The sequence below is a fragment of the Lytechinus pictus genome, chromosome 3 (genome assembly GCF_037042905.1).
Source record: "Lytechinus pictus isolate F3 Inbred chromosome 3, Lp3.0, whole genome shotgun sequence".
NCBI lineage: Eukaryota > Metazoa > Echinodermata > Echinoidea > Temnopleuroida > Toxopneustidae > Lytechinus > Lytechinus pictus.
Window position 1 is genome coordinate 7,166,711 of NC_087247.1, and position 25,840 is coordinate 7,192,550.

General features: G+C 37.0%; 1 protein-coding gene across 1 annotated transcript; it reads left to right on the forward strand.

The window, feature by feature from the left end:
• The first annotated feature begins 12,172 nt into the window (after nt 1–12,172).
• On the forward strand, nt 12,173–24,342 carry LOC129255966 (scavenger receptor class F member 2-like). Its single transcript, XM_054894281.2, has 6 exons — nt 12,173–12,221; nt 12,618–12,835; nt 13,863–14,016; nt 18,912–19,026; nt 19,885–19,961; nt 20,604–24,342. The coding sequence occupies exons 1-6, from the start codon at nt 12,173–12,175 to the stop codon at nt 21,692–21,694; spliced, it is 1,704 nt and encodes a 567-aa protein (XP_054750256.2). The 3' UTR covers nt 21,695–24,342.
• The last annotated feature ends 1,498 nt before the right edge of the window (nt 24,343–25,840 follow it).

Below are 25,840 nucleotides of genomic sequence, written 5' to 3' on the forward strand. Positions count from 1 at the left end.
AGTTCCATCTCCATAATTCAACAGGTGGTAAGGTGTTAAATTAGGTTAAGCTTGATCATTACTGAGGAAGAATATGTTACCTGTCTGAACTTATACTGATCGAGGGAGATTAGGCTTGCACAGGAATGATTACATTGATTTTGTATAACGACGAGCCTTTTGAAAGTTCTGGATGATTTTGATGTAAAATGTGGAAAATCGAAAGGAAAATAGTTTTCGTTTGCTTTGTTGGTGATAAACATACTTGCTGACCAGTATTTTTGTCCTTCATATTATTTTGACTATACAATATAATGAAAATTAGAACAAAAAAATAATAATTGTGTTAACATTTTAACTTTTTTATCATGTTATGGATCTTTTTTATTGAAAGAGTTTCTTAAACTGGCCTTTTTTTTTACCAAATCATGAATAAGAAAAACAAACGCATGGAAACAGTCTGAAATTCGAGCCGGTAAAATAGATAACGAGTAACTGACAAGTACAGAATATGAAATCAATCATCATCATTTCAATTGTATTACATAACCTGTCAGCCGGTTTTGAAGAAAAAGGAAAGGGATAACACAGAGTTATTGCTTGTGATTTGTCACTTATGTGTCATCATGTGATTAGGTAATGTCAGGATTATATCATCTTCCGTCTTACATAATCATTAAAGTGTCAGAATATATGAATAAAATGTAAATGTAGCATCAGGCTATATCTTTTGGGTGGACAAATGCTACAACCACACCGTTGAAACAGACTCCGTACAAACCGATGGTATGTCATAGGAAATAATATATTGTATTTTATTTGGTCGGTCTGGGGCCCGTTGCAGAAAGAGTTGCAATCAATCGCAACTCTAAAAATCACGCGAAACTTGATTTTCAACCAATCAACAGCGCGCATTTGGGACTTGCAATTGATTTTTTGGCTTGCGTTTAAACGCAACTCTTTCTGCAACGGGCTCTTTCTGACTGGGGAGTCAGTTCGCCGTTGTGACTGCATTATATTTGGTCGGTCTGGAGTCGGTTTCGCCGTTGTAACTGTGTTATATTTGGTCTGTCTGGAGTCGGTTTCGCCGTTGTAACTGTGTTATATTTGGTCGGTCTGGAGTCGGTTTCGCGGTTGTAACTGTATTATATTTGGTCGGTCTGGAGTCGGTTTCGCCGTAGTAACTGTGTTATATTTGGTTGGAGTGGAGTCGGTTTCGCCGTTGTAACTGTGTTATATTTGGTCGGTCTGGGTTCAGTTTCGCAGTTGTAACTGTGTTATATTTGGTCTGTCTGGAGTCGGTTTTGCCGCTGTAACTGTGTTATATTTGGTCGGGCTGGAGTCGGTTTCGCCGTTGTAACTGTGTTATATTTGGTCGATCTGGAGTCGGTTTGCCGTAGTAACTGTGTTATAATTATATGGTCGGTCTGGAGTCGGTTTCGCCGTTGTAACTGTGTTATATATGGTCGGTCTGGAGTCGGTTTCGCCGTTGTAACTGTGTTATATGGTCGGTCTGGAGTCGGTTCGCCGTTGTGACTGCATTATATTTGGTCGGTCTGAAGTCATTTACGCCGTTGTAACTATGTTTTATTTGGTCGGTCTGGAGTCAGTTTTGCTGTTGTAGCTATGAGAGAGAAGATGGGACGTAGGTAATCATTCCTTGGCATCCATAACTTCAAAATGGACCTTCTTTCTGAAACAGCCCTCAGAAAGACAAGCATGTTGTATGGAAAGTCGGACGATTGATGAACCCTACACAGATATGAAACATCCATGAGAAGTGTGATTAAAGGGATAGAACCCGAAACTTACATTTTTCTGGTGATAATTTCTTATTACTTCATTACTTTCATGTTCGATTTTTTTTTTTAATCCCGAAACTGCTTTGGAAATGTTGACGTCTTAAGAGATCTAATTATATGTACATTGAATGTCTTAAGACTACCCTTCAATTGATTTATATAAAAAATGATATATAAATCTTGAATATTAATGATTTTTTTTCGATGATCACAATGATTATCTTCCAGAAAAAGAAATATCGCGATGCATATATTATACAGTGATTGCACCCTGTTGATTAGCATGGTAAAAAGCACCACCAAAAAATATCGTGTTAAAACATTGCTTTCCAATTACCGCATGATGGCTTAATGGTCCTCTTCTGTCCACTAAATAGTTAATAGTCGATGAGTCAGGTTGTATAACTCCTTAAGTTTTCCATTATATCCCGCTTAGATTATAGAACGATAAGACGCTTTATTCACTCAAAACTTCAGGACCATTTTAAAACTCTTTAATTCATTTTGCGGAAAAATGAACGGGGGACCCCTGGGAGATGCGGTGCTTAATTTGAGTCATGTTGGGGCTGCTCGTCTCTCTCTCTCTCTCTCACTCTCTGTAAAATTATCCCAGTCTATTTTTGTCACCATTTATGATTAATACCCCACATTATGAGAACAATTTCCTGAGGAGCTATTTGACGGGTGGATTCATAGTCATCTATAGGACAAGAGCTCTAAAGGAGGAAGGGGGTTTTCCGTTAAGACTGGAGAAAGAAAGGGAGGGGTAACAGTCAGAGGTTCAATTCGTTCCCTATAGATAATTTAAAGTCTTACCTAACTTTCAGATTTTCATTCTGAGTATAACAAACCTTCTTAATCTGATTATTTAACGATGTATTTTCTTGTATGACATTACAGCCTTATTCACATACAAATCATCTATCAATTTTTTTCCTCCTTTGATAATGTTAAGTTTCCAACTATTTTTTTAACTTTCGTCATTTTATAAGATAATTTTATGCTGCGTGTGGAGTAATTGATCAATTATCTAACCTTTTTTCACGATCGTTGTTGTTTTATATATATATATAAATGTGTAAGGTTATACATGTACATACATGTTATACATACATACATATATATATATATATATATATATATATATATATATATATATATATACATATATATTCTTCATATTTATCACATTGTAAGATAGTTTGATGCTGCGATAGTGCTAATATTTGATGTATATTAATTTTAATACACTAAGACAAGTAGTAAAGTCATATATTATGGAGAGCAGTCTATACATCGAAGTAAGCTACATTCATGAAGCGCATTCTTTCGAGAAAGGCCACCCAAGATTTGGCTAAAATCTAGTTTAGAACAGTTACCTATGGGTACTGAAACAAAGTCGTTATTCATCGATATTTATTTATGTTGATTCGTACCCATCCTTCCATTTATCGAAAGGAAATTTTCCACACTTTACGACCCGCATGTGGGTTTCTCTGATAAATATGCTTCTTTTGTTATAGTCTTAATGTGATAACATACGAACATGGCCACATGTATCGCGTTTGACTTTGTGACTGCTGCACAACATGGCTTCCGCCAGATGTATCACGTAGGAGATTAGACGATATACACCTTACACCTTATATCTCTACACCGTAGGTTCATGAATGTGTTAGTAGTGGTGATTGTGGTGATGATGCTCCTGCTGCTTCTACTGATAATGATATATAGTTTCCATTCATCTTTACACACTTACCTGTATGATCGATCGAAAGCACTTTTCACATTATTTAGCAATGAAATAAATTAAATTACATGACATTACACCGGTGTGTTGGCTCAGTTGGTAGAGCATCCGTCTCACAACCGGGGGTCGGGAGTTCAAACCCCGGCTGCATCAGACCAAAAGACGTTTAAAGATGGGAGTTGCTGCTATCCTGTTTGGCGTTCCAAATTTTCGGAGTATTTCATTTCATGTCTAACAATAAATTTTTCTATTTCCATGATATCAAATTCCTTTACAGCACACAAACACTCTTATACATTGCACTATGAAAAATTGCATGACTTTATTTGTTATGATATATTTCATATATTCATATATTCATATATTTCACACAACTGTATTTTTCCAGTAGATGCGGTATAAAGGTATAAAGGTATTATATTACCTTACATCTCATGGTATAATTTTACATTACATTCCAATACAGTGTACTCTTTTATATTTCATAACATTATAATATACTATACATAACGTTACATTATATTAAAAAAATCACTTTATACTACATTACATTGCATTGCACTATCACTGCATTACACAAAATGCTTTTCATTTTGACCAATGAACACTCAATTTCTTTATCTTCAAATACAATTTCTCCTTAATTAGCTAGACAAGAATTCCTTGTCACATTGATCAGACATTTTCTGACCTTTACCATATCATTCCTTCTTATTTCACTTTTCTGTAATTCATTTTCTACTAAATCTTCTACTAATCCTTTTCAGGATTTATCACACAATCGATGCTAGGGACACTTGGTCTTTTCACCTGCTCACCCTAATCATTCTATTTTGGAAAATACCCCTGCAAACGAGAGTTCCTGTTATTCCTTCATTATCGTTCATTCGACACGTTTAATAACACTTCAGCTCTTAACTCCTTACAAGGCCTCAACTTTATCGCGTAAAGCCATCGCAAAATGCTCGAATAGTCTTCCGAGAAATTAGAAATTGTTTGAAACAGCTGTTTCACCGTCGAGATTATAGTAATGGAGATGATTTATTGAGAAAGAAAAGAGAGGGTGCAAAAGATGAAATATAAAAAGAAAAGAGATTACAGAAGCAGGGTAGGCTTTTGAATTCCTACTGAAATAATATATCGGAGTTATAGTTTAAGGATTAAAAAGTAAAGATAGAAATCAAATCATGACATATGAACGATCAATGGACTAAATAGGAATTAGACAAACCTTCCTAATAACATATTAATATTTTAAAAGAAAGCAACAGCATTAATGGATTTGAGATATAGTATCTCAGACCTTACAAACCAATAAAATTAACTTTCGTAGTCGTCATAATCTGTATTTTCAAAGATAGATAACATCTCTAGTGTCAAATTCTATGATGTAAGCTTTATTTCAAAGTGAGTTTTCTATAACGATGAGGTCACGAATATTATGACGACGTTCAATGAGTACAGATATACACTGCAAAAACTCCGGTGTTGATTTTACACCAGCCCGGAATCTATATATGTCCGCACCAGAGAAGTATTGAAACAACACCAGTTTGGAATCAAACCGATGCTGTTTTAATACTAAACACCTATCTGGTGTTAGACCAAAAAAAACTGGTGTTGTTTAACACTTCTATGGTGTGGACATATGTAGATTCCGGGCTGGTGTTAAATCAACACCAGAGTTTTTGCAGTGTACTGGAGGAGTGACTTTTAATGTCATCATCTTTCATATAAATATCATATTTGAATCATTTGGAGAACGTTTCACAAAGCTGATCGTAAAGTTATGCGTTGTTTTACGAACGAATGGACAACGACAGGCCAAATGTGCTCCTCAGTTACTTCGATAACACTATTATGATATAGAGATATATCGATATTGTTTAACCAACGTCCAGGGGCGTCGATCCATTTTTCAGATTGGGGGGGCAAAATCATAAATCAACGTTCCAAAGGCGTTCGATCACACAAAATGAACCCCCACACACACATAGGCCTATATATATATATATATATATATATAGGCCTACATATATATGTATATATACATATATATATGTACATGATTCATGAGAAAGAGACACATATCTCACCGACAAATTAATATGCGAGCGCGAAGCGCGAGCTGAAATTTTTTAGTATACTGACCTGGAAACGGGAAAAAGGTACCTGTTTAGGACTTTTTGTAGTAACTCATGAGGACGACATGTATCTCACTAACAGATAATGAGAGTGCTGAGAGCGAGCTGAAATTTATTTATATTCTGACCTGAAATCTTGATATTCTAAGCGTTTTGAGTACCAATAATTAAGATGGGTATTTAAATGAACAATAGATGCGAGCGCGAAGCGCGAGCTGAAAATTTTGACATTTCTAACTGAAAAAAATGACAGGTTAATGGACGTTTTTAATCAAGAACAAGATATATATCCAACAAAAGATTGTTACAAATCGAAGCAGGAGTTCTTTTGAGGTTAAAAACTGAAAAGGGGACAATTTCACCTATTTAATAACGAAAAGTATGGGTTTTTGCTACAAAAATGATGCGAGCGCGAAGCGCGAGCTGAAAATTTTTATATTCCAATTTGAAAAGCAGACATTTTGAGCACGATTTTAGATAAAGAACGAGTTGTGTATTTCAATCTCGCTTGCTGATTTCTGTGTAACATTATAATCTCATTATTTTATTTTTGCACATGCAGAATTATTGGGGGGGCAAAACGATATGTTTGCCCCCCAATATTTTAATTGGTGGGGCGATCGCCCCCCCCTGCCCCCCCAGGATCGACGCCTCTGCCAACGTCTGTAATATCAACACACATTCATTTCATCTTTTTAACAGTATCAGGATAAACATTGGACTCATATTTAACACTTTATTTTTTATAAATAGCAGGTGTGCGCAAAGTCATAACGTAACTTTTCGAAAGCGTTGCGGACGGGCCCAAGAGCTCCATGCGAAGTCATTGAGGGACTTGAATGAGACTACCCAGCTCATGTATCGGATTTAGATAATAAATAATAAGAAATAAACGACCTTTAATAAATAATTAACTTTTCAATGAATGAATAAATTTAAGTATGACAGTCAGGAAATAACTGAGGAATGAATAAGAATTCGAAACGCTGTCAATCATTGAGAAGTAATTTTTCGAGAATGAATTGATAAATGATTCAACAGATCATACTTTGAGCAGAAAAGGTAGAAGAATGTAACGGTAGTATATTTATGAATTGATGAATATGGAGAGTTGTTGGAATAAATTTATGCTCATGATTTAATTCTCATTAAAAGGGGTCAGTCGGTGACAGTGCAAATTTAGGTAATTGCCTATGTCTGAAATGTTATCTATATGTACGTTGCCATTCAGCTTTAATCACTTTCAAACTTAAAATTGATATCCAAGAGTGAATAATAATATATTCACGTCTTCATACGATATAAACCCCTCGAATGAGTAGTCATGTTTTATCTTTAAACACAAGCCAATGGCTTTGGGAATGACACGGTATATTAATTCAGAATTTAGGGGGCCTCGTGGCATGTTGGGAATATATCGAGATCAGTATAAATGGCGGGTCTGGGGACATTGTAAGAAGGGGGAGGAGGGGGGGGGGGGCTTGAGCATTGCGAGACAAGAAATTGTGAGGTATCATTTAATTTGTCAAAATAATTTTCTTTAATTTTACAGCAATAAATTCTAGATAGAGGGGAAATATGAGCTTTATATTACGGTTACTGGAGAGCTATCTTTTGACACGTTCATACAGTAAAATAAATGTGGTCAAAATAACCCCTCAAAATAATGGAGTGGCACTGAAATAATTTTTTAAAAGGGCTACATAAACACGATAACTGATTATTTGAACAAATCGACAGATAAACTTGTGAATAACTGAATTAATATATTATATGAATAATTAATGTAGAATACAGGCCTATTGATGAATCAAAATACTTGGAAAAACGGGTAAAAACTAAATGAACTGATTGTACATAAACTAGAAGCAAATCTGTGAACTAGAAATGATGAAAAGAGAAATTAGATGTCAAATAAACTCGTAAATAGATCTCATTTTGAAAGAGCGTGTGGGACGGGGAGGTGGGGTTGGGTAATTGTCCCTTTTTAATCCCATCTTCTTACATGTAACCGCCATGGTCGTGTCTCTCTTCATAACATGCAGTGAAACACGAATGGCTGCAATACTGCTATGTCAGACTCTGGGGAGATCAACAACATAGCAACTAAATGTTTCCATAACAACGTGAGAAGCCAGCAGGTAGACTCGACTAAAGGCATAATAAATAACGTACTTCCACATGGAGTACATTGGATAGACGAGCAAGAAAATTGCAATGCATAAAATAATAGACTCTTACAAGTTCGTCAAAATTTATCTTCATAAAACTAGAATAATCCTCAATTCATTCATACTTAAATACTTAATAAAGAATCTGAAATCTCAGCTTATATTACTCATCCGATTAAGAAACTATTTTCATATCTTATCGGATGATTGAAAACAATATGCAGAGCCTTTATCCATACGCAGATGGGGAACGGGGGACGATTTCCGTATCCCAGAAATCTTTGAAACTCCTATTTTATTTATTTTTTTTACACAATCCCTGCCAAAGTGTGCACCACATTTTTCTGTCTCAATTTAAAAATGTAAAACGCTTAGCTTAGTTGTATGCCTTGGACATTCTGCCCATCCCCCCTCCAGAAAATGTCTTCATCCTGTCATAAGAACGTCGATGTAATTATTTCTAAATTTGAACAAGTTGTAGAAAATATATTTCCGAGACCTGCGAATTCATACTTGAAATCATCATAGAACACAGCAGAGAACAAGGTCCCTGAAAAAAAAATCCATAAGAGAAATTATTATCGATATTCTTTACTTTAATAATTTCTCTTACTAGAAAGTAGAAGCCCCATTGCCTTGTGCATTTTTGCATTCTCAATGATTTAATTTAGATGGGCTGTTCTCATAAATATATCACCTCCAGCGTTACTTCGTCATCTTCTGTCTGTAGTTGTCTTTAATTGATTGTTGAATCACCATTTAATGGTTAACCACGTGACAGTGATTCATGGGCGTCATTGGCCGATTTTACGTTTGGTGTTGACAGCTGGTGTTAGTGTTACACTGATATTTACACCAGACACAGCACTGAACGTGAAACGAAGCCGTTTTTTGCAACTGATGTCTTAATAATAATAGTTGGATTTATAAAGCGCTTTTTGCCAGAGGATACAAAGCGCTGCTATTTTACCCCGGCTTTAGCTCGAGCTACCATCAACGGCACTCAGTGCATGCAAGGAATAACAGTATGAGCTTTCAATCATCATCACTGACATAAGCACCGAATTTAAATTCCCCCATTATGATAATTCCGTGAATCTTTTCAACAGTTCCATGTGCTTAAATGAGAAATTGCCTAAAACGGACCAAAATGACATTTGATTATGGTTAAAATATAAAAAAGTTAAAGCGCTTTTTGTTTACTTTTCAGAAAAGATACGATATTTGCGAAAGGATTGGTTTTAAATCAGTATTTTAATTCAAATATCTTTAATGTTGAATATAAGAATTAGCTTAGAATTATTGGTCGAATTCCCTTCCTCTATCATCTGATGTATATTGTGCGTGATTTTCTTGCGATCTTCATCGGAAGATACTTGACCCAACCAGAGAACGGTCACTGTGTGCTGAATGGGTTTAGATCGAGTTAATGTTCATCTCTATATGATCTCATCACAGACTTTCTTTTCAAAGATTTATCATCGTCAAGACCGGTCAGTGTGCTGTCTTTGACTTCCTTCCGACGTACATCACAGATATCCCCTGGAAATTATGTTGGTAATTAGTCCTGCATGTAGACGTAAGGAATATAGTCAACCGGAACAGGTCGCCTTCCACGATAGCCTGGCCTGCTTCTATCATGTTTTCAAGATCCGAGGCCGGCCCTCCCTGTTACACAGGGACGTGCAACTTTTTGAAAAGTTGTTACGACGAATTCGATTGGCCACTGTTCACTCCTCGCAAATGTTACGGTTGATTTCTGCTTTTGTGTCACAGTGCCCTGCCATCTATCTATGTTTTTATATATATATTTTTTTAGAATTTTGATCGCTCATCTATAGGATCTTTTACAGCAAATGCTTAATTATTTTCTTTTTTAACTCGTCCATCATAAAAATGTCACCTTTTTGTAGCTGGTAACAATAGCTCTCAAATCGCCATTGATTCCACATCCTGAAAAAAAAACAATGTGTTCCACAGTGTGTTCCGCAGTGTGTCCACTGTTGAATTTGACAATTTTAACAGTGTAAATTATATCTATAATGAGTGAACACATACACACTCACTTACACACACACTGTATAGTGTACATTGTTAAATTTGAACAAGTGTGTATCACATCTTCGCAAAGTCCACACTGTGATACTTCGTTCTTTCCAGTAGGGAACGGCTTTGTGTAACAGATCCCTTGTATTGACCATCTTTCTCCACGGTAATGACCATTCTCCCTCATCGTTTACTAAGCCTATACCATATCCATATCAAAATGTCATCGGGTCTGGAAGCTTGACCCAATTGTTGAAGGTCGAGGTCAGATGAAGGTTTAATCTTGTTGTCTTTTTATTATCAAACTAGAACACGTTCAAAATAGCCCATACATCATACTCTAAATATTGAACGCTAAGTATTGAACATGAGGGGGTGCAGTCAAAGTAGAGTATACTCAAAGTCGCGTCTTGGGTTGATCTCACATTCTCAATAAAAAATGTAATGTATCAAACTTAGACTTGGATGGATTTAGAAAATGTATATATTTGATATGGACATCTGAATATTTGCCTTGCATTTATTAGGGATGCTCAAGTAGATGTGAGTACGTGAAATGTAAGTTTACGACTGAAGCCTAAATTAGTTTTATGTATGTTGAATTGATATTCTTGCTCTACATCCGAGGTACACATTATTGATAGTTTATCAAAGTTGTCTTTTATCATTTTCACGCCATGCTGCACATTTCTACCCCACATATACCTACACAATGGAGACATGCACACGCACACTTTCCCCATGCATTATTCCACTTGACTTGCACGCTGATTTCACGCACACGCGTACCAAAACACCCACCCTTACACGCATATACACCCACACTCACCCACACTCTCCTTACTCACCCACACTCTCCGTACACACCCACTATCTCACACGCACATCATACACCTACACTCTGCCAGCGCAGGGTCTTAATATTCTAGCTCTCTCTAGCTCTCTGTCACACTCTTCTCTCTGTTTCATCTTCTCCCTCTATTTTTCCCTTTTTATTTTCCCCTACTTTTCATCATCTCTGTATCTTGTATATTGTATATATCTCCCTCTCCCCTCCCTCTCTCCCTCTTTTCCTCTCTTCATTACTACATCCCTTACACAACTCACCCTTCACCACGGCGGTCCATCAAGGGACTGACAGCAAGAACAACGTGAAATTATAACGTCTGCCCTAACTCACTAATTTAACTAATGACTCACGGTGGGATAATTTTAGGAACCTGCCTCGCTCGTGTCCGCTGATCGAACCCAGTGGAGAAAAGTGGAAGGAAAGAGGAATGGAATGAAAGCTAAAAGGGAAACTTTGAAGTATTAAATGCAGATAGAGAGCGAGATAATGAAACAGAGAGAATGAGAGACATTGGCACTCAGGAAACGAGAGACAGGTAGACAGAGTTAAATAGAGAGATAAGCATTCAAGACAAAAAGCGTTTTCAAGTAAATTAATACAAAAATGAAAATAACAAACAAATACATCGTAAATACTAATTGATTTTTGTTGTTAGTCAAAGACTATGATCATTTATGACTATCTGAAATTAGATGTCACCTATATTGAAATTCACGACTGTATGGTTTGATTTTAAGGATCCTATTCTTTTTTGTATTTCGTGTACATTTTATTTGGGACTGAGAGTATGACTGGATTTAAATCAGACGTGATTATTTGCGGCTACAGTAGTGAGAAGAATCGGTCAACATTACTAATTTAGCAATGATCTTGTTAAGTTGATAATTTAAATATTGAAGCTCTGAATAGATTTGTATTTTTACACGCAACTGGATTATAGGTTCAGGCCACAACAGGGCCACAGCGTTCAGTTATTTTATTTTGAGGACTGCCCAATTTTATTTGGTGTTTGTTCTTTCTTAATTGACACAGGCCTGAATGTATCGACAAGAAAACTATTGCGAGATTCTACAATAAGGAATATGTAAGAGCAGATTATGTTGGGTTTTAGAATAGAAAAGGGAAAAATTAACAAGATACAGTTGCAGGAGAGACAGGGTAAAGGAAGGGTAAAATTAATTAAAAGCAACAAGTTACTTTCCGGTAACAGGACAAATATCATTCACGTTCTGCCGATCATTCTCGTTACTATATTAATACTCAAGCTATTTGTTGACTGACATAACCTGTATCCAATAGGCGAAAGCACGAGAACGGACGAATATGGAGCTAAAAATGCAGCGCAAGGCTACCCTGGCCGGATGCGGCGGGAACATGAGTTGCAGATGCCATGGCAACGAAACTTTTTTTTTCCAGCACGTTTTTAAACCATGAGTGAATTCACATGCAATGACTCCAAACTGAATCAGAACCCTATAAGTGTGTCGGATCTGTCATCGTTAGATTCTCATTTTTAACACTCGGAGGAGTCGGGGGCTGGAGCGAACGGTTCTTTTTCGGAGTTTTAAATCGACGAGGACTGTCAAGGGGCAATAACGTTTATACATCGGAACAATTGTTTACCTCTTTGTGAACTTTGTATTACCCCTTGATGTCTGAATCAACTGTAGTTGGGGAACTTGTAGAAATGTCAATTTCGCTCCACAAAAACTGGATTAATGAAACCAAATAGTTATTTAATACTTATGAATTAAGACTTTAGGAGTATTCCCCAATTCATTTTCATGACTGAATTATGTCCTTTCATGATGATGTTGTAGATGTATTCATATATGTATGATCTTAACACGCCATTCTCCTTTGTTGTCTCTACAGCTACGAACTACCGCGTCCGCTGCGGTCAAGTCACCTGTAACCGCGGTCAGATCTGCGACGAGCAGAGCCAGACTTGCGGTTGCCAACCGGGTTACCGCGGACCGAGATGCGACCGCAAGTGTGAAGTGGGTCACTACGGTGTGGACTGCCGGGGACTGTGCGTGTGCAGCCACTACGAGGTGTGTCACCACGTCACTGGCACATGTAGCTCATCAGAGGTGGGTTTTAAAAATAGCCGGGGAAGTCCCAGTAGAATACTGACTTTTTTGGCGGTTAAGCAGGCCATTTGTCGGTCTCCGGGCATTCGGCCTCTTGTTGGCTGAAAATTGCAAACTGATTCAGACTATACAGCACAATGTAGCACTATATTTCAATCATAATTGAATATGGAAGAATGCTATTGTACAATTGAAATTCTTCTGCCTTCATTAATTAAGTGAGGGAAGTCCATTCACTTTTCTGGAAAAAAATCCTTGTTTTAAGTGACAGTTATTTTCGTTAGGTTAATCTTTGATTTATTATTACTCGGAAAGTGCCTTTTTGTCGCAATTATATACCCTCCATAAGCGAGAAAATTAGGCTTTGATTACAGCACTTTTGCCTTAACGACCTAAGAGTACCTCAGTTGAAAATGACTGTATGAGATTGAAAAAGGCTCTCATGAAATTTGGAAAATGTCTCCCTAAAGATTATTTCTTCGCAGGTAAGTTAACTGTCTTATTGCCAGCCCCTTTTCCTTGTTAAAGGATCATTCACAAGGTCTTAATACACTAACTGCCCAATTCATCTTTATTTGGTAGCGTTAAGTGGATGCCATTCCAGCTTGACCTTTAACCTTTTGTAGCGCCACTTCTTTCACATCTAATGATGACGTAATAATGCTCTTACAAAGGATCGAACAACGTGAATGACATCGCGTAACTTTATCAACCAAATGAATTTTTGCAAATATGACATGGCATAAATGCATTCGATTAGAAATTTAGGAAGCAGACCCAATCCTGACCTATCACCTTTTGCAATGCCACTTCTTTCACATCTTATGATGATGTAACCTGCATCTTTTCTAATGCTCCTACTTACTGTATAAGCTAGCGACATGAATGACATCACACAATTTAACAAACCGATTGCATATTGAAAAATATGACATGGGCATATAAAGATGGATTCGATTGGAAATTCAAGGAGCAGAACCAAGCTTACTTATATCTTCCACCCACGCCATTCTTTTCCATGTCATAGGATGATTCGGACGGTGAAGAGATGATGAATCCGCTACGGCCGTACGACCGGCTACCACCGGGTAATGGAACCGCCATGTGCCGGTCGTCTTGTGGTGTGCTTAGCAAGATAGGATGTACGTGTGCCCTGGATGGAGGGACGTGTAAATGCCCAGGTGAGTTGAGCACAGGATGAGTTGATTACTGGGACTCCTTTCACATAATGACTTTTTTCGCAAGTTTTTTTTTTTTTGCATTGTAATTTTTATGGAAACCTACATTGTGAATGGCTACATTGTGAGTGGCTACTGAGCCCTGTCACTATGGTAGTTGCCATAACGAGCTCTACAATAGTTTTAATTCTTTATGACACGGGTCAAAGAAAAGATGGTTGTGTTCAGATAGTGGTATAATTACAGGTATAGTCATCACCTTTAGTAGTGATGGACCCGGATGGGACGTCGATCTGAAGATTAAAAACCCTACCTACAATTCTGTAAAATAAGTAGGCCGACTAGCCAAGCGAACTCTTAACGATTTGTAATGTTCCTGTTTTTACAACTTGGATAAACTATACCCCCCCCCCTTCATGCTTGATTTGTCATTTTTCTATACTGCACAACATAAATTGAATTGCCTATGTATTTTAGACTATGGTATGAATCGTCAAAAAGTTCTCCGAGATTCCCCTCGAATCTACAGGCTTCTTAACGATAAACATTATTTTTTCTTACGAATGCCATTTTACTTTGCTTGAGATCCCATGGCACTTTTATTCTTTAATAGAACGTATTCTAGGTATTAGCCAATATACATTCTACAGATCCTCTCGTGAAAGATGTATGACTTGCAGTAATATTTACGCCACAATTCATAACATTTGAATCAGCGATAACCCAAACCATTTACGGGGGGCCCCAAACAGTCAAGACGATATACAATCTGCCCGTTAAGGTGTCATACTTATTTACTCCTACGCGCCATGTTTCCCTCACATGTATTTTCAAATCTTATCAGACCATATTTCATTATCCAACGCGTGTGGATCTATTTATTTTGGCGTCAACAAGATGGTTCAATATTTTCATAACAATCTGAAATGCTTCTTATAGCATTTGGGATATATGATCGTATGATATTCATTCAAACTATGTTGTCATTTCATAACATCGAGTCATAAGTATGCTATAGCCATTCTAGCCCTGTGACAGCGTTTGACATTTTCAACCAAACTCTGTATGTTTGTGTAGAAGAGTGGTACTAGGGGCGTTTCATGAAAGGACTTGTCGGACGTTTTATCCAACATGTCCTATTTTATCCGACAGTTACCATAGTAACAGTACCTCTCAGCCAATCAACATCAGAGAAAGATGTCAGATCTGACAACTTGTCGGATGAAAATGTTAATGAAACACTCCCCAGGTCGCGGTTTTTTTGCGGTTACGGTATACTGCCCTCTCGCGTCGGGTACACAAGTACTGACGGGGAAAAAAATCGCGTACGGGTCAGCATGTAGTTAGTCCTGAAAAGGAATGTAGGGACTATCGGGACAAGAGTCCATAAGGTCAAGCTGCACAGACCCCTCAGCTCATCTACTATTAGCTTCAAGTCATCACATTTCGTCTCATTTATAGTCCTTTTAAGGATGTCATCCCTATTTCACGGATACAATTCTCTCTCATCTTCTGGTACCTCTTCCTGGCTTTCTAATTTCACCTCAATCGCTTCCATTTTCATTTCTTATCAACTTATTTTTCGTCATTTTAACTATTCAGCCCTTTCAAGAATAATCACATGGTGAACCTTAAGAATGTACGCAATCTGTATTATACCATGCAAACCTTCAAATTGGTCATTGTTTAAAAAACATTAATCAAGATTCGCCCTAGGGAATTATGTAAGATCGGTCTAACACAATCGTAATGCATAGTGTCATTTTAACAAGTATTTGGAAAACCTGAATCTGATTTTCATGAATTCTGTTCGAAAAGATACTCCTTGGATATCATTTCCTCTAAACACTCAACTGCAAATACGCCCATGTAGTTTGGCACTGGGAAGAAAAAACAACAACACTCACTTAAGTCGTCTGTAATGTATCGAATATATGCTTCACTTCAATGATAAAACTACAATTTTGTAGTCGTCTACAGTTTAGATACCCTACTGTTGATATCTCCTTTCAAATCAACGGAGTCTGACAAACTCAATTTAAGTTGGTTTACCAACACTGAAATAGTTTTGAACATTTTTGGCAGACCAGCCCGGTAATAAGAAAGGGCAGATCTTTCCCCTTCGGTATTAGGAGCAACGCGCAGATACACCCTATACCTCAAGTAATCCGTGAACACGTTCTTCAATACTGTGACACAGCACTATTTCACCGACCCGGTTAAATCCACTTATGATAAACCTGTTTATGAAAAGGTAGATAATTTCATCAAGTTTGTATAGGTATCAAATTACAGGCAAGGAGGAACAGAGTGGCTCTGTTAAACGCAGTATTTCACTGGCACCGGTTAAATTCATAAACGATAAATTGTTTCATTTCATCAAAATTTCATAAGCTCTGTGTTACGTAAGGCGATTCAAAATGGCCCCTATGTTTTTCTCTGCTCTTCTTTGCTGATCTTCGGCAATATTATACAACACTGTTAAACAATACTCAAAAGGTTGCGTCTATCATATGTCAGAGAGCCGTTACTTTGTCGTCAATCATGCTTACTCATACTCAGTAATTAAAACCACACTTCAACGAAACAAGGCAATCATCTATTTTCTTTCAAACTTCATTTTTATTAATACCAACTGCAAAGGTATAAGGGTGACCTATTTCAGGTGCGTGCACCCCTCTCACGGCAATTGGTAAATGGGTTGAAGTTTTAAGAAGCAAGTTAAATATAGATTATTCAAGATTTTGGACCATGCGTTATACATAGTTTTAATTTAGTTCATGGGGCGACTTAATTATAAGTTTAGGTATGTCGATAATCATTTTTTCAGATGAAATTCATTGTAATTGTCATGTTCGTTAGATGGGTAAAATTGATATACTGATTTTTACTGCCGAATTTTCCAGACAATTAACCAGCAAGATTTATTCTGATTTAATTTCACAATCATAAATGAGATATTATTTCAATTATGACCTTGCCAATAATTGTATTTAATGATAAAATCATGCATGAGTTTTCTGTCCGCGTTGGTCCATATAAAGAAGATTCTATTTAAGAAAGGTGACAAACGTGACAAAACAACTCCAAAAAAAGCTTTGTGGTAAATCAAGATAATATTTCGTTTATTTCATGTCTTTCGTTCTAAATGTTCTGTTATGCTTTCTGTATAAAATTCTTTACATGAGAATGAAAATGTCAATGCAATGAAAACACTGTAAAATATTTGATATCTGTAATAGATGCATAATAGGTATATACATGATATTAAATTGAGAATCTAGACAACAAAATGACAGATTCAGTTAGAATTCTGGCTGTATGATGATGATGAAATTTTGGTTTTTACTATAAATAAAAATGGTTTGCCTGACGAGCTGCGTTGGTGCCCCCGGCATGACTAGAAATGTATCATCGAATGACCAAACCAGGAAAATCGTCAACAATTGTGGTTTAGGATGAACTAAAAGAAAAACTGACCGTTTTGAAAACTCCCTCCAGGGTCTATATACATCGGTGCCTTGAAAAAATTAATTCCTATATAGGGCCTATGCATGAATCAACCGACTACATATAAAAATGGAAATTCTGTCTTGGGAATATGTCGGAACCTTTAAAATGAGTGTCCAAGAATAAATAAACATGACTTTGTGTAAGAACCGTGTCACTCTTCTTCTGTGACAGTCGTGTGACGACGAATTTGTCAGTGGCAAATTCTGGAGATATTGAAGCTTGGTTTTGTGTGTATTGCTTCTCCATGTAGGCCCTTTGTGACAAAAAAAAATAGAACCACATTACTTTGATCGTCACATAATTATCTTTTCTAAATACAATGAAATATAAAAGGACAAGCCGGTATGATCGTCCCAATCTTAAAGGAAGAGGAAGAAACTCCTAACCGTCTAAGGCTTAAGAAAATTACCTTGATTACGAATTGTAATATTAATTTGTTATACCATTTATACCAATCAGAAACGGTTATACAGCTTGTACAGCTGCAGTTATCATAGGTAATCACTTTCCTATATGTGTTTGTGACCATGTGCCCGTTCACACCTGGAATTCGATATCTAAATTTCTCGCCGAAGAATGCCTGTTGTGACAGGCAACCGGGCCCGGTTGCCGTGGCACTAAACTAGCCACAAATGGCAAAAACTGCAATGGCCAATCAGGTTCACTTCTGCAAGTGCATTTTGATAAAAAAATAACGTGTAACAAATCAGATTATTAGTTTCAATTTTGCCATTGACCTTTAACCTTAACTTGTCAAATAAAACACAGGAAATTATCACTCGGAAAAAATCGACTGGCTGGAGGCACCTGCGATGCGGAGACACCTTCTCTACGTCAATGACTGTTAATTAAGGAATTAAGACTTAACTAAGCTATACATTGATCATAATGTTTGGTGATTGTGCTAGACTAACCGCAAGCACGTCTTTCGGATTTTGTTATAGTTTCGACGATTGACAAATTGACGTGAAGTGACTTGTAACAAGATTAAGTCCTGGAAAAACCAAAGCTGTTCCCCCACTGCCTAAACACGGTCTTAGAACTTCACCACTTTTGTGGAAAGAGGATACCACCAGTTTTACCATGACTAACACCAAACTTGGTGGTGTTAATTCAAAACCATTGTTGTTACAGCGATACATGATGTTGCCATTTAATCATTTTTAGACACCTGAGTGGGAATGAAATCTACAAACCATTCTTCTAAAAACCCAATTGCGAAATCGGGTATATAAGATGACAATGAGATCATTTGCTCTATGTTTTTTTCATCAAAAGCCTTCCCACGGATTCGTATTTCTTACAATAATCGAAGATCGATTCATATATCACATCACTTATTTTCACATTTGTTTCTTTGTGTTTCTTCGAATGTTTCTTTACAGGTTACGTCATCGCCCTATTTGTGGTTTCCATAACAACCTGGATAACACTAGGGGGCGTCTGTGTGGTGTGCAGTATCCGTAGGAGGCGCTATAAGTCTAAGATTGAATACAAACGGTGAGTCAAGCATCAAGGGAAACTCCCCTCCTCCTCCTCCTCATCCTCCCACGCTTACTAGTATTACTTTGTCTTGGGTTCTCACATCAGCTTTATGTTCTACCCTTTTTTTTAAATCCCAATCCCGTTCGTTACCATTATTTTCCCTCATGGTTTAATCTTCAAAGATTGTGGGTATCCCTTTCGAGTTTTCCCGCCAAGTAGAGCTTGGAGCATCCCTGGGATTTTTTTTATCCCCTCATGATATCGAAGTTATCATTATTCCTTTCTTTCTTTTTTTTGTTGTGGCACGTTTTCAATGTTTGAATATTCAGGGGAATTCCCTGATGTAAATGAGATTTGGATGAATCAGTATATGCGTCTCCCCACCCCCTCAAATTCTTATACGCCTTTAATTTCTTTTAATGATCATATGCACATTTCTTTGTCTGTTCTTGCATACAAAATCGACTTCTTAAATATTTCTTCTGATCATCACATGCCTCAACCAGGTCACACTCAAATGAGATTTGGAATATTGATCCTAAATAGGCCGTTTGTTCGGACCGGACGCTAATTTTTTCTAGAACGTTTTAGCAGTATTACGTAAATCGTTTGAACGCAATATGTCAGAGAATATTTCGAAGCACTGATCTTAACAGTATTCAAGTTATCTATGTGCTATTTCGTACGTATATTTCGTGAAATCGTGAGGTAAAGTGATTTTTTTTTCTGCTGTGTCCGCGTTTCCGTCTACCTTCTCCGTATGTTTTTTTTTGGGATCGAAAATCGAATCATTAAATTCGCCTGTATTGTTTACAGGCTTTCAATCTAAATTTCTATTTATTCATTTTGTCTTTTATGATTATTTTCTTTCAGAGATTCGGATTATTGTGAGGAATTGGACTCAGATGAAGAGACAGAACTAGGGACCAACAGCACGCAACCTACAACAGGTATGTATCATGCTTATTTGTAACGGAAACCATATAGTAGGATCCGAATATGATATTCTTTCATGCATCATTTAAACTTTGAAGTTATATTACGATATAGACTTGTTGAGAATTAAACGATTTTTTGACCCATTGATATTTTTCCCCTTATAAATGAAGATATGTCTTTTTCGAAAGAAGTGCACACCTAGTTACCAAGAATATAGCATTTCCGTTTATTTGAATGTAGGATATAATAAGAGCACTGTCGATTAAACGCCCTGCTCACGGACATAGGTGCCGTAGCCGGGAATAGAACCCCAGACTTTCAAAGATGACTAGTCAGGCGCCTTAGACCACTCGGTCATGGCACCTCTGCTTATACTTTCGAAGTGACGACAGCATTCCACAAATACTTCACCTTCATCAATGTTCGTACAAGTCAGAACAATACAAAGAAATTTAAGGCATTTTCCAATATTTCTGTCAACAATTATGACATCTGTGATTGCTTGTCACTCTGCAGGTCCTATGTAGTTTTCAGACACGTGGTTATATGTGAATAACCTTGAAACATGTTCTACTCTTTGAATTTTTTCTACTTGTCGTTTTTTAAGTTAATTAACGTGCCGCTCCTTTCTTATTTTCCAATACCCTATACAGTAACTACTGCATCTGAGATAAACACATCAGCGAACGAATCCTCGTCGTCTCCTCCGCCTTCTCTGTTACCTCCACCACCACCGCCTCCGGCATCATTACCGCCCTCATCATCGTCATCGTCACCGGCACTACCCATGAGACCTCCGGATGTCAACAAGCACCACGTCCGGTTCGCTGGGAGCACCTCCCCGCATCTTAAACACAGTCCTCCTCCGGACCCTCCGATACCAGAGCCGTCAGACTCCAGAAGCTTGGAATCCTCAACCAGTAGTGATGATTCACACGTATACCTGAACGTCGATCATGTTGACCGCGAAGATTCCATGTATAGCATTGACTATTCACACCCATACGAATACCTTAACAAGAACGGGGAGAATGGGTTGTTGGGAGGTGGATTAAATGGCGACGATCCTCTCGAAATGTCGCCGGAGTGTTTTTTATTACAGTACATGGTCCAACGACAGATGAGGGCGCTGAACAATGCTCCACATGGTTACGTGAACGACTCAGTAGCCAAGTGGCAGGACAGAAATATCAGCAAGAGGTTGTTTCCGTTTGGGCAGGCGCCGTTTCCCATAAACTCGAATACGCCTGCAGCCGTGGTCGTCGGCGCGGCGGCAAACCGTGGTCGAAATGAAGCAAGGGAGATTCTCCAATCTGCGTTCCGGCGAAACGGGAAACCGACCATTAAGCCGAAACCAGACGTACTGAAACGTGTCCCTCCCAGCAAAAAGTCTGGCCCTCACCAAAGACTCCTCGAGAAATCCGAGAGTACAGAATCAGAAAGTGAACACGTGATCCTCAACGGTTGTTCGTTAACGAATGGCACGAATAGACGGAACAATAACCCTGATACGAGAACTGACTCAAATAGCAATCCAAAGCAGATTTCGTGTCAGCAGCTTAAGCCTGTCATTCAAGAACGACCCGGAACAGTCCCGAGTCCGTTAAAATACAGAGACGATGACGATGAAGGAGAAGATATTCTTTCTTCTTCGGATGACCATATTTACGAAAACTCACAAATTCGAAAACCATGCTATAGATTTGCCAATAAATCACGGAGTACAGATCAGTTGAGTTCCTGATGATATAATGGTGACATGAACTACAAGATATCTTCGTGACAACTTTCCTCCCCGGTAATGTGTAGTTTTGAATGATTAACAACAGTATTTTCTTATCCATGGGTTATTTGGAAGAATAATACTTTGCAAGATAAAAGTGGATACCATGCGTCGAGAATGGGAGTCGAAAACTCGATCCGACCGAGTGTGCCATAAACGGTCTGTTCGATCCAAATACGCGACTTACCCGTTCCTGAACTACTAGAGAAGAGCTTTTGCCGAACTGTTTAACCTTGTACTTGTGGGTGGGATAAAGGTGTAAAATAATTGATAAAACACAACATGAAGGGCTGCAAATGGGGCATTATGGAATTAAGTTTTCATAATCATCACTTCTTCCTTAATTAATGCCTCCTTTTCACAAAATAATATTCTGTGTTAAAGGACGGAAAGGGCTGGGTTTTGCAATACAAAGCAATCACGGCTTAATGTATTAATTGAAAAAAGTCCCGAGTATCTAGGAGAACTGATTATAGTAAATTATATTACCAAATTTCAGGTTTACTCGAGAGAGAAATGGTAAAACGGAAAAAAGAGAAACAAATCCAGTGTTGAGATGCTACTGTTTATGGTAACTCCCGTAGGAACTGGTAAACGCCAAGCTGGTATATAACTAATTACCTAGGAAACATTTTACGTCTAGTTTAATCAGTCATGGTGGCTGACCTTATAGACGACAGATATTACTCTCGGGCCTTGTTATAAAAGTGGAGACAATGGCAGAGTGGGGTTCGAACTCACAACCTTGCTATTATGAGTCCAATGCTCTAGCTAACCACTAGACCACACGACCCGTGAAATACTGTATATTGCTATGACTGTCCAAACATCAGCAATGGAAACCTATCCCTATCTAGATCTGAGAGCACATTCCGAAAAAGATTTTTTTCGTTAAAAAGAATGCTCAATATTGGACTAAGCTAACAAAAATGAACAATCGAATTCTGTCAATAGGAATCATATTCTCTTCAGTGAAATAAACCTTGCTTCATTTAAAAAAGGTAGTATTAAATTTTCAAGTTAAGCGATGGAACTAATCTAAGTATGACTATTTTCCTTAAATCATGGTATCAATATTCTTCTATTTCGAATTATTGATATTCTGTATTTGAGTGTTATTTTTATTAATCGAATATTAGATCATCGGCATGAGGCCGAGCTCTCAATATTCAACCCACATCCATTCCCTACACCACACATCAACGGTCTAGATGGCGGGGCACGGCGGTTTGTGGATGTAATCATCGGAGCCCTTTCCGCCAGTTCGCTTTCAGTGGGTTACTATGTTTCGCAATTTCTTTTAATTTGTACTTGCCCAACAAAGCAACACTTGCACTAATGTAACCCACTGAAAACGAATTGGCCATACTCTGTAATAAAGTACTCTAATTGCATCCATATTCGAGGCAATATTCGAGCATGAACCGCCATCATTCCAAATGCCACAGCATACCTTACGCTACGTCGACCCGAATTTGAAATATACCGTTATAATAATCAATAATCAAATTAAACCATGCAACAAACTAGAGTCCAAGTTCTGAATCGTCGTATGAATACTTCAATCCATTTTAATGGCTATTCCATTCCTCCTCATATTAAGTTAAATTCAAAATCGTAATGACGTCATAAAAAAATATTGCGATTAAAGCAAAGTGCGAAGATCACCAAAGGACTCCATAAGGATTAGCTAAGATGTTTAGCCAATTTGGTCATTGCTCTTAACAAAAGGATTGCAACTACTTAAATTGTTGAAATTAGTATTCTAATATTCATCCTGAACTTCAAATAAGATCATTATATTAATAATAAAAATAATCAAATTTTCAGTTTTGTCCAAAATCGGAAATTAGACCACTCGTAAAAAGTAGTGTGCTGTGGTCTAAGCCGGTGATGTATGATCGCCCCTTTACTCTCTCGATGAAGTATTCTTTGACTCTGCCCAGTAAGAGGTGATGTATCCCATTCTTTTTTTATCAACTTCTGTGATTGTCTCTCTCTTTAATTTATTCGAAGAAAATATAAATTTACACCTTTGTTTTTCAAATCCGTGCGAGTAGGCCGCCAAATACAAATCTCTTTCTGACACCCAAACACACTCAAACACACCCATCCGCATTCTCCCTGGCCCCTCCCTGCCCCCACACTTCTCTTTCTCTCTCTTCCCACCCCCTCCCCCTCAGATCATTCTCCCTCTCTATTTTGCAAGTCTGATTCTATCACATAAACTCTCCCCAATCTCTCTTCTTTTCTTTCTCACATTATTCTTCCCATTCAATCTCCTTATTCATTTCACTTACGTTACTACATATGACTTTATATGCCGACTTTAACGTAGAAATTAGTGTGTGCATCGTGATCTATTTCCAATATTTTTTTTTTAGTACGATCATGATTATTTGTATATTAGAATTTTTTTCATTTTCTTTGATTCACCACCGACTGGGCATTATTATGATTGAAACAGACTCTTTCATGCGTGGCAATATATTTATGTACTTTACTATGTTTGTATGATGATGTTTTTGTAACAAAAAGTACATGTATGAAGTTGATGATTGAATATTTATACAATTAAAGATAAAAATAAAACTTGAAATATACTTTACTGGTGGAAATCTCTCTATCTTTTGCGTCATTATTTCACTTGTCATCATTTATGGTGCAATATGTACATGCATGTATGTACATAAATTCACGTAAAGATGTAACAATTAAAAAAAAAATGTCGAAAGTTTGAAAGAAATCGGAAGAATTTGAAAAAAAAGAGCAAAGTAGAGAGACATTATGGTTGTGTCATGAAATAGTAACACTATTCATTCAAAATTAAATTAAAATAGCCCTTTGCATCATCCTACCCCCCCCCCCCCCCCACAAAAAAAATTATAATTTCTTGGTATCAAACCTGACCTAATGTCATTTGAAGAAAACGGGAAAATCCTTGGTGTGAAATACTTTCCAAAGAATATGAAATGCCTAACTGTTACACCTGGAAAGGGGATCATCATAACACATTTACACATAGAGTAATTATTAGTTTGTTATATTTCAAAAGCCTGACACCCATGTCCACACACCTCCAAGTTTAACATGCATTGATTGTCTCTTGACATATACTTCCCTTTGTTTTCACACACTCTCACACACCCACTTATATGAAAACAGCACTGTATAGAAACAAAAGTTTCAAGATATATATTTGCCAATATATATTTCATATATGCATGTATCTTATGTTCTCAACGGATACATTCAGCATGTTATTACAACTAACCATGATTCTATATATAAAAATAATACAAGGTTTGAAAAAATACCATCATTGATTCAATGTTCAGAAAGATATCAAAATTATTCAGATATTTAAAGAACATTAATTAACATGTAAATGTACGGCCCAATCAATCAATTGCAAGTTCGAGAATAGCTGTGATTAATTAATAAATAATGGAAGAAATACACGTATATAAAGACCTTATCTTATTGAATAATCCAGTTGCGGTTCAGGGCCCAATGCTGAGTGATCAATCTTATAACTGATTTGTAACGATCGATCACTCATCAATAATCAAAACAATCTAATGCAAAAATAGGCCTCATCATTAATTGCACCAATTTTTAAAAAGAATGATGATAATACTTGCAGAACAACAATAGATTCTCAACAGACTTTCATTTACTATGATGAATTAAGATATTTAATAATTATCTTTGCAAATCAATTTCAAATCAAGATTTAATTTTCCTATTCAATAATTGTACTGACATTAAGAAACAAATAAAGCTATATGACATTGCACATTCAAATTTTTTTTATTAGGTTATGATACTACATCTTCACACTTTTCTATAAATCAATGTTTAAATTATGTATTTGCACAAATTATCATATAAAATATTTTAAAAACATAATCCTTTGCCATTGCACACTATGTTCATTTTTTCATACAATCAAGAAAACTACATCTGAATCTACTTGCATGTCATGGTCTTGCAAAATGAACTATTGATGTTCCTATATTGTATGATATGTTTGAATGCAGATATGATACTAGTATTCAAATATGATGCAGACAAATATTGGTTGATTGTTTGAAAGTGCAGTAT

Bases quoted from the DNA above. Each gene is read 5' to 3' on its own strand.
- LOC129255966 (XM_054894281.2), top strand. From the start codon at position 12,173: ATGAGTGAATTCACATGCAATGACTCCAAACTGAATCAGAACCCTATA. The intron at 12,836-13,862 runs GTGGGTTTTAAA...TCCATGTCATAG, and splicing joins GCACATGTAGCTCATCAGAG to GATGATTCGGACGGTGAAGA. The intron at 14,017-18,911 runs GTGAGTTGAGCA...GTTTCTTTACAG, and splicing joins AGGGACGTGTAAATGCCCAG to GTTACGTCATCGCCCTATTT.